Raw genomic sequence first — 9,633 nt, 5'->3', positions numbered from 1 at the left:
TATATATATTAAAAGTATTTAAGGACAATTGATATTTTAACATTGTGCCATTATGTGGGAAATGCACACTGAATGAATGAGCACACAAACAAGCAAATACATGAATAAATAATCTGCTTTCATACATGCTAAATATAAATATATATGCTTTCTTATTTTTCTTTTTGACCAGGGAATATTTAGTCATCCAGCCAAACCCAGAGGCGTTTATAAATGTGTGATTATAAATTAGCCAGTCTCTTATGCTCTCTGTGTGTTTCTGAATGCTTACCGTTTTGCTGTCATTGAACATATTGAGGGCGTCCTCAGTGTCTTTGAGCTGTTTCACCGCAAGAACGATCTGATCCTGGACGAGGTCTCGCTCACGCTCCAGATCCTTCACTCGCTCCTGAAACAACAATCCCTAATGTGCATTCTCTCTCAACGGCGTGTGTTTTTGAGTTTTGAGGATTGTGAGGTTCTTGATTCTCACCAGAATATCTCTGAGGCCTTCGGCGTTGATGTCGTTCTGATTGCTGGCTGTCTTCAGCGTATTATCAGCCTGTTTGAGCAGATCCTCTAACTCTTTCAGTTTGGCCTCATAGCTGCTCAGTAGACTGTCAACACGCTTCGACGCCGCCTCATTCTCATCGCACTGCTTTATGATGTTTTTAACATTCTCCAGAACTGCAACGGAAACCAAAAATTAATACAGCACCTGGCAGTCACTGTCAATACATATCAGCATGAGCAGCTGAGACATGCACAGGATGAATCCACAGTAAATGTACATTTGTTTGCTTCTGCTTGCTCCTTCTTAGCTGCGTCTTTCTGCGGCGTGAAGCTTCTCTTCTCCATCTCCTTCACCATGCTCTGAGACCGCTCCAGGAGTTTGGCTAAATCAGCGTTGGGCAGAGCGGATCCACTGCTCTCTGAGTCCATCAGCTGCTTCAGGAGCTCTGAGGAACCAATCATGTACATATATGTGACACTGGAGCACAAAAGCAGTCTTAAGGGTCCATTTTTCGAAAATGAGATTTATACATCATCTGGAAGCTGAATAAATAGCTTTCCATTGATGTATGGTTTGTTAGGATCGGACAATATTTGACCGAGATACAACTATTTGAAAATCTGGAATCTGAGGGTGCAAAAAAATCTAAATATTGAGAAAATCATCTTTAAAGTTGTTCAAATGAAGTTCTTAGCAATGCATATTACTAATCAAAAATTAAGTTTTAATATATTTACGGTAGGAAATTTACAAAATATCTTCATGGAACATGATCTTTACTTAATATCCTAATGATTTTTGGCACAAAAGAAAAATGTATAATTTTGACCCATACAATGTATTGTTGGCTATTGCTACAAATATACCCCAGCGACTTAAAACTGCTTCACATATCATAAATACAGTACTGATTACTTAAGCATTATTAAATACTTTTTTCAAATTGATATAAATTCTAAAATTTCTACAACGAAATCTTACTTTTTTAAATCTAAAAAGACATTATTAACCTACCATATTTGTAGCCTGAGTGTTTAACCCTCATAATGTGTTCAAAATTGGTATGCTATTTTTACATTATGGATCCGTTTGGACCCGAAAAATCATTATTTTATAAAACAGTCATGACTTAATACTATTAAAGGTAAATACAGTAATAACATGGTAATAACATAGTAACATTCAAAACTGAAATGTTTTCACATCTTTCACATTCATGCATTAATGAGAATATTAGAATGAGAATTTGCTTATTAATGAGTGAATGTACTGTGTTATTACCATGTTATTACTGCATTTATGTATTTTTAAGTAATTAAAAAACTTCAAAAACTTTCAAATTACACATAAACCATAATTAACCCCACTGGAACGAATATAAGTTAATTAAATTCCTTTGTATTTATAACACACGATTGCTCAAAAACAACACATTTATGAAACTTACATATTTATATTTTAAACAAAACAAATTACTAAAAAAAATAAATAAATACTACTAAATAACTTATATATTTATATACTTATATACTACTAAATAATACAAAATAAATGTATTTAATAAATGAATGCATTTAATGATTTTAGTTGCATAAATTATTACTTTCAGATTTAAAGAAGTGTTTCATTTGTCAAGCTGCAATGGCTCATCAATATGCATACATATTCATGTTTATCACAAAGATTCAGTCCCAAAAGTGTTTGAGATTTTTATTTAATTTTTTCACTCAGGGCAGTGCATTATGGGACAAACCCATGCAATCCTTGTACCTTATTTACCCCTAAAAGGTACAAATTAGTTCCTTAAACATACATATTAGTACTTCCAAAAGACATATTAGTAGCTTTTGACAGGTGCCCCTTTATACCTTCTTTTCTGAGAAGCTTTATTTACTAAACTGCTGTCCAATTAAATGAACACTTCTACAAAACACATCTGCTCTCATATACCACACAGAATTACAGATAATTATTATTAAAAAATCTGTTTGTGTTCTTACCTTGTATTTTTCTGAGGAGGTTCTGTGTCTCGGTGTCCAGATCTTTTGCTCTTTGGTGGCTGTTTTCAGCGTTAGCGAGAGCTTTCTGTGCATCCTCAGATTGCTTTTTGACCTGGACATAAAATGATGAATTATGCGTGATGAATTATTTGATCCACAGCAAGTGTAATGAAAATGGACAGATCTCGAAATATATTTTAGAAATTGGAAATATATTTAGTTTCAACATATACCAAAAAAACAACATTGTAAACATTGTAAAGTATGCTCCTTGTTTATGTTTTTTTCTTAAAATGTGAAATGTGAATATATTTTCTTGGACTGAAATATATGGAGAGCAAACAAACAAAAACAGCCACAGCAAAAAAAAAAATGAAATGCTTTCAAAAATGCATATTTTTTTCAAAAAATATAAAAATGTCAACAAAAAAAAAAGTAAAAGTAAAAATGTATGCAAATATATTTTTAGACATATTTTAACAAATATAGTTTGTGGCCCTTTTTTGTATATTATGAAATGATTTGAAAGAATATAGATGTTTGGGATTTCTCACTTGCTTATAAACAGTATTCTACATGAAACCTGCATGTTTTTGTATCAGAAAACACATCTTCTAGTACCTGTTCTTTCAGACTGTCCATATCTTCGGCCAGATTCATAACATCTTGTTCCAGCTGGTTAATTTTAGGCACCTGATTGTCGACGGTGAAGCTGAACGTGTTCACCAGATTCTGAAAGAAAAACATCATGAATATAATGAGATTTGTTATTCATTGTTCATGTTTGTTCTTAAAAACTTTGGATGTCAGCATTAACAAAACAGAAACTTGGCCATCAGAGTATAGTCTGGGCCGTTCTTGTCACTGCATCATGAAAACATTAACAAGACATCTGTTCTGTTGATGCTTATTGAGTTGGGGAAAGGTCTTATATGGTTTTCTAAAGTGTAGTCAGGAGAATAATGAGGTTTACAGCCTGTTTGCAGTGAAAGCACATGGAAAAAACATTTAAAAGATACTAAATGCAGGTCTGTACTCTTAATAAATACCACTGAGGTTTGTAATTTGCAAATAATGTTAGACACTTGAAGATTTATTTTATTTGCTGACTAGACCTGCTGACTAAACCTACTCATAAAATTATGGGTTTTTTTTTCTTAGTGGTTGAAACACCTTTTCAATGCTGCAAATCTTCAGTCATGTCTGTAAATTTCGCTGAATCACCAAATTGCCCACAGAATGTTCCAGACTCATTTTAATGTGATGCTGCATCGTGTTGATGAGTGAGCCGATGTGGATTCTGAGGTAAACGATAAATGCTATGATATTTTAAACCACATACTTATTTCATGTGTGTGTGTGTGTACATGATCACACTTGTTCTATGTGCACTAATAACCTTTGACTTGATATAACAATGTCATATGACTACATTATGTGGATTTTCCCCTGATGGAGGAGTAAGAAAGGAGGAAAGGAGATGAAGGAATACCGTTGTGGCTGTGATGGCTTCTTCAAGCTTCCTCAGATGCTCTTTAGATGAAGGTCTGAGAGAGTCGAAATCCAGTTGATCTTTAATTCTTCTGAGCTCAATATCAAGCTTTTCCAGATCACTCAGCAGTGTCTGTGCACAGTTATCACACTCTGAAAAAAATCACACACACACCATTACAAAATAACACAAGATAATAAAATTATGAAAACAACTAAGCCCAGTGGTTTGTGTGATGCTAATAACATCCTCTACCTTCACACTGCTCTTCTGTGTTTGTGTCTTGGAGCTCCAGAGAATTCCTGCACACTATATAGAGGAATGAGAAATATTGTGAATAAAAATACTCACACAAGTGATTATTTCATCCCTCAGCTGCAATATGCATAAAAAACTACCCATTACAAATCTACTGCAGACAAACACAGCTTGGCATTAGCCATAAAAAAGAGAGAGAAAAAATACTTTATGGGTGAATTTCACATAGAAGATGTTCAGGTCTAATTTTACATTTACTATAAGAAATAGAATGCTACTTAAAGGAAATCAAAGAACTTAAAGGATCAACATATTTATTTATGTCTGTTTATCTGTCTGTTTATTTATTTCTTAATTTATTTGCATTAGAACATTATTGTCATGGCACATTTCCAACCAAATGTAGAAAAAAAGTATTATTTTTTTGTATTGCCATTCATTTATTCTGGTTTAAATAATAAATAATAATAATTAAAAGTAACTATTATGGCAATAGCAATGAATATTAGAAATTAAAAGTAAAACATCCATATGCATTATGATGTTTTAGAATATTTTTGCAGTGGTATTGAGAAATGGTTTGTGTTGGGGGTGAGAGGGGAGGATATGTTTATATATTTTTTTTCAATGTAATTGTGCTATTTTTTGTTATCATTTTGAGTTGAAATATGATAATCACCCATGAAGAGCTAAATGCATATAATACACACACACACACAGACACACACTCACACACGCACACGCACTCACACTCACACACACACACACCTCCAGTCTTAGAGTCACACAGGTTTCCAGGACAGTTGCACAGACGACAGCGTCCACCGGAGACCAGAGGATCGCCGTAATATCCCGGAGCACATCTGCAGAGACATGAGCACATACAGATTCATCTCTACAGCACACGCATAACACCAAACAGATGCAGCGCTCCCAGTCACAACGACCAGCCTTTTAAAAAGCACCTGTAAATCTCTCGTTTTGCTATATTATCTTGGATTCAATCTTTTTATCAATTTCTTTTCTTTCAATAAGCACAGGTTTTGTATTTCATTTTGGAGCTGGCTGATTGATTGCAAGCCTCAATGATCTGACCTTATGCACTTCACCTTTTGAGCAAAAATGCATTATCTGTGGATCATTCTGGCAATGTTGACTCAAAAACTGAACATCCAGCTTGAGTAGAAAATCCATGCTGATTGACCAGTACCTGATCATCTTAAACCAGCCTGGACAAGCATAGAAAGAAATGCATGTTGGTTTAAGCTTGTCTTTTCAGCATGGATGTGAAGTCACAGATTTTTACATACTGCAGAGAGCATGTGAAGCACACAGGGATATTTGATGGAAAGATCAGTTTTGGAAAGTTTAGGAAAGTGAATCACTCACCGCTCACATCTTTCGCCCGTGTAACCGTCTTTGCACAGACACAGAAGTCTGCCTTCGGTTTCAGTGCAGCCCAGAGCAAAACTGAAGAAAGAGAGGCCATCATTACTTCACGATGTACTGTTTTATTAGGTATATTTACATTTAAATAAATAGTGGGCACAATATCCTCTTAATAACGGATATCACCATACTTCCTCAGCTGATCGATTACAAACATGTTTTCTGAAATGTTATGTTTGAATATTCAAATGAAGCATTATCCTATTAAATATGCACTTTTGCATACATTTCCAGAACAAAAAATATTAATTATTAGAGTTAAAGTTTTTTACAGAGGGGATTTTGGATTTCTCTTTTTATCACTCCATAAATCAGAAAATACTGTCAACAGTTGAAAAAACTCTCTCTCTCTCTCTCTCTCTCTCTCTCTCTCTCTCGCTCTCTCTCACACACACACACACACATTTTTCCATTTTTTTAGGAATAAGATGTTGCATAAAATCAGGTGAATGATATATGAACAAACCCCTCAGTAAAACACTTCAGAAAGTCTCTTCTGCTCACAAAGGCTGCATTTATTTGATTTTAAAAAACAGTAAAAAAAAAGTGAAATATTATTACATTTTAAAATGCCAGTTTTCCATGTGAATATATATTAAAATGTAATGTATTTCTGTGATGCGCAGCTGTATTTTCAGCATCATTACGCCAGTCTTCAGTGTCACATGATCTTCAGAAATCAGTATAATATGCTGATTTGCTGCTCAAGAAACATTTCTGATTATTATCAATGCTGAAAACAGTTGTGCTGATGAATATTTTGTGGCTGTAACTGCATATAGATAAAGTGCAATAAAATAAACACATAAAAGTGTATTTTGCATGTTTTCTGTCCACTAGTCTGTAACAACATGAAAAGCCAAAAAGCCCAAAATATCAAAACAATAATGTTTTTGCCTGCAGTGTTTCGCCTTATTAAAACGGTCAGTGCTGTTTCCGTCACAGATGTGGGTCTTACTTGTTGCTGAGAGGACATGGGCACGCGCTGCATCTCCTCTGAGCAGCGTTTGAGTAAAATCCGTCTCTACAGCGCTCACAGTGATCACCTGCTGTATTATCACCGCACTTCTGTTACACAGAGCATTCGTGTTACTAAACTAAACACAAATCCATGGAGCAATACTGAAGACAGAGCACATTATTACCAGACACCGGCCGGTGTTTTCCTCACACTCGTTAGAGAAACCGTTACAGGAGCAGCGAACACAACGAGCAATCAGACCACTTCTGTCCAGATAGAAACCAGCAGAGCATCTCTGTTTAAAGAAATAAATGAATAACTGATTACACAAAACAAACAACCACAACAAAACATGAAATGCTACAATGAATAGATAAAGTATTTGGACATGTCCAATACAGTGTTATTTGAGTATTATTGAGATATGGTTTTTATTATTTAAATTTTAAGTTGTATGTATAACATATTTGTGACCCTGGAGCACAAAAGCAGTCTTAAGTCGCTTGGGTATATTTGTAGCAATAGCCAACAATACATTGTATGGGTCAAATTATTGATTTTTCTTTTATGCCAAAAATCATTAGGATATTAAGTAAAGATCATGTTCCATGAAGATATTTTGTACATTTCCTACTGCAAATATATCAAAACTTAATTTTTGATTAGTAATATGCATTGCTAAGAACTTCATTTGAACAACTTTAAAGATGATTTTCTCAATATTTAGATTTTTTTGCACCCTCAGATTCCAGATTTTCAAATAGTTGTATCTCAGCCAAATATTGTCCTATCCTAACACACCATACATCAATGGAAAGCGTATTTATTCAGTTTTCAGATTGGCCCTTATGACTGGTTTTGTGGTCCAGGGTCACATATGTCAAGAGGTGAAAATGTACTGAACAATTATAGTTAGATGAAAGAACTCTGTCAAAAGTAAAAGCACCCAGACAAAGACAAACTTCAAAAAAGTGGGGGAAAAAAGTGTTTCCACATTTGATTATACTCAAGGGGATGGTTCATCTTTTTTTTTATTTTTTTTTTATCATTTACTCGTCAAATTAAATCACAGTTCGCAATGCCAGGCTGTCACATATTAGGTATTGATCTCATTTATCTGAAATCGTCTACACTTCAGTTACATTCAGCTATGTCTATAACTCTATAGCTTTAGTGATCTATGAAAAATCTTTTCATGACCATACAAATTATGCTGAAATTAATGTCACTGGCTATAAATGTTCAGCAGCATATGAGCATATCTGACTGAAAAAATAGCATGCATTTTAAGTCATGACTTTGATACTCAAGTGGTCTACATAAAAGACCTCTAACAAGAGAGAAACAAGCAGAACTGGGTGTTTGTTTAAATAAATAAACGTCTTTCAAAGCTTTGGATTAATGGTAAAATATACACGAAACAAAAGTGAGGGCAAAAATAATGAAATACTGAACTGAATGGATAAGGTACATCCAATGCATTGTTATTTTAGTATTATTGAGATACTGTTATGGTTTTTATTAATAGTCTAAATCAGTTTGTATTTTTTATTTTCCATTTTCATTTTAGCTAATCTAAAATCAAAACGAGTGACTATATTGACGTCTGAACGAGTAAAAAGTATTAATCATCTAATGTACACAATGTCCAAAAAAAGTGTAAAACATTATTTTTCGAAGTTGTACAAAAAAAAAAAAAAAAAGAGAGAGAGAGATTATTAAAGTAACATTTTACAATGTTTTACTTGCCATTTCTTTGTGATGGTTTATAACATTTACTAGCAATTTCTGAGTGTTTTCTTCAGTGTACTTATACTTCATACCTCTGTATACAGTATAGAAATTAAACAAATCGGTTTTGGCAATTATGAAAGCTGAATTAAATTATAGACAAAACGCATAAGGCTAATAACCTGTTTTCATTCACAAAGATGCATCAGATCTGTCTCTGTACCTGTGGATCGTCCACTGAGGGGATCTGGACGCGCTGTGTGTCGTGAAGAGACGGATACTGAACTCTCTGCGTCCACTCTGCGTGCTCCCTCCTGTTCTCGGGTCTGGGTCCCCCAGAAACCAGCGCCAGCAGGGCCCCGAGCGCGAGGGCCCTCAGAGCCGCGCTCCTCCACGCCACTGATCCTGACATTCCCGTGAAATAACCCGCGTCGCGCTCAGGTGCGCTTCTTAAAGACGGAGAGAAACGCCCCAGACGTGCGCTGACGCGTCAATCTCCAGATGAACCAGGAACTGAGTCAGACGTGTGTCCTGTACTCAACACCTGAGAAATACCGCAAAACCCTCACATTCAAGACAAACCGAAAGACAGTATTGTTTTGGTAAGACGTTAGTTTAGGGACCAATTCTCACTATTAACTAGTTGCTTATTAGCATGCATACACGCATATTGGCTGTTTATAAAGCATAATCAACTATTTGAAAATCTGGATTCTGAAAGTGCAAAAAAAAATTTCAAAAGATTGAGAAAATCGCCTTTAAAGTTGTCCAAATGAAGTTCTTAGCAATGCATATTACTAATCAAAAATTAAGTTTTGATATATTTACGGTAGGAAATTTACAAAACTATCTTAAGCCTATTTAAGATCCTAATGATTTTTGGCATAAAAGACAAATTGATAATTTTGACCCATACAATGCATTATTGGCTATTTCTACAAATATACATGTGCTCCTTAAGATTGCTTTTGTGCTCCAGGGTCACATATTAATGCCTCATTCTGCATGACCATATTCTAGATTCATTAATCCACCCCATACCTAAACTTAATAACTACTAACTATTAGTAAGCAGCAAATTAAGAGTTTCTGGAGGCAAAAGCCATAGATAATAGTTAGTTAATAGGGAGAATTGTTGCCCAAACTAAAGTGTGACCATTGTTTTGATATATGTTTTTGGCCACACTTTAGTTTAGAGACCAATTCTCACGATTTACTATTAACTATGACTTCAATAACCCTTCATTTG

The 9,633-nt window shown here is 34.6% G+C and overlaps 1 protein-coding gene across 1 annotated transcript in view; it reads right to left on the bottom strand.

Annotated features, from left to right (window-relative positions):
- The window catches only part of LOC107671555 (laminin subunit alpha-3), a 21,975-nt gene extending 13,147 nt beyond the window's left edge, over positions 1 to 8,828 (bottom strand). Inside the window, exons 1-12 of the mRNA XM_016464471.1 lie at positions 8,608 to 8,828; positions 6,838 to 6,948; positions 6,651 to 6,760; positions 5,633 to 5,713; positions 5,012 to 5,106; positions 4,241 to 4,294; positions 3,986 to 4,137; positions 3,115 to 3,225; positions 2,494 to 2,605; positions 771 to 938; positions 473 to 666; positions 272 to 388 (exon numbers count right to left, since the gene is read on the bottom strand). Coding sequence (XP_016319957.1) covers positions 272 to 388; positions 473 to 666; positions 771 to 938; positions 2,494 to 2,605; positions 3,115 to 3,225; positions 3,986 to 4,137; positions 4,241 to 4,294; positions 5,012 to 5,106; positions 5,633 to 5,713; positions 6,651 to 6,760; positions 6,838 to 6,948; positions 8,608 to 8,796 — 1,494 coding nt within the window. The 5' untranslated portion in view covers positions 8,797 to 8,828. The remainder of the gene's footprint in view (positions 1 to 271; positions 389 to 472; positions 667 to 770; positions 939 to 2,493; positions 2,606 to 3,114; positions 3,226 to 3,985; positions 4,138 to 4,240; positions 4,295 to 5,011; positions 5,107 to 5,632; positions 5,714 to 6,650; positions 6,761 to 6,837; positions 6,949 to 8,607) is intronic.
- Between the last annotated feature and the right edge of the window lie 805 nt (positions 8,829 to 9,633).

Source organism: Sinocyclocheilus anshuiensis, unplaced genomic scaffold (assembly GCF_001515605.1).
Source record: "Sinocyclocheilus anshuiensis isolate Anshui unplaced genomic scaffold, SAMN03320099.WGS_v1.1 scaffold3077, whole genome shotgun sequence".
Classification (NCBI taxonomy): domain Eukaryota; kingdom Metazoa; phylum Chordata; class Actinopteri; order Cypriniformes; family Cyprinidae; genus Sinocyclocheilus; species Sinocyclocheilus anshuiensis.
The sequence above is the reverse complement of the archived record's forward strand: the minus strand, read 5'-3'. Positions and strand labels throughout refer to the sequence as shown.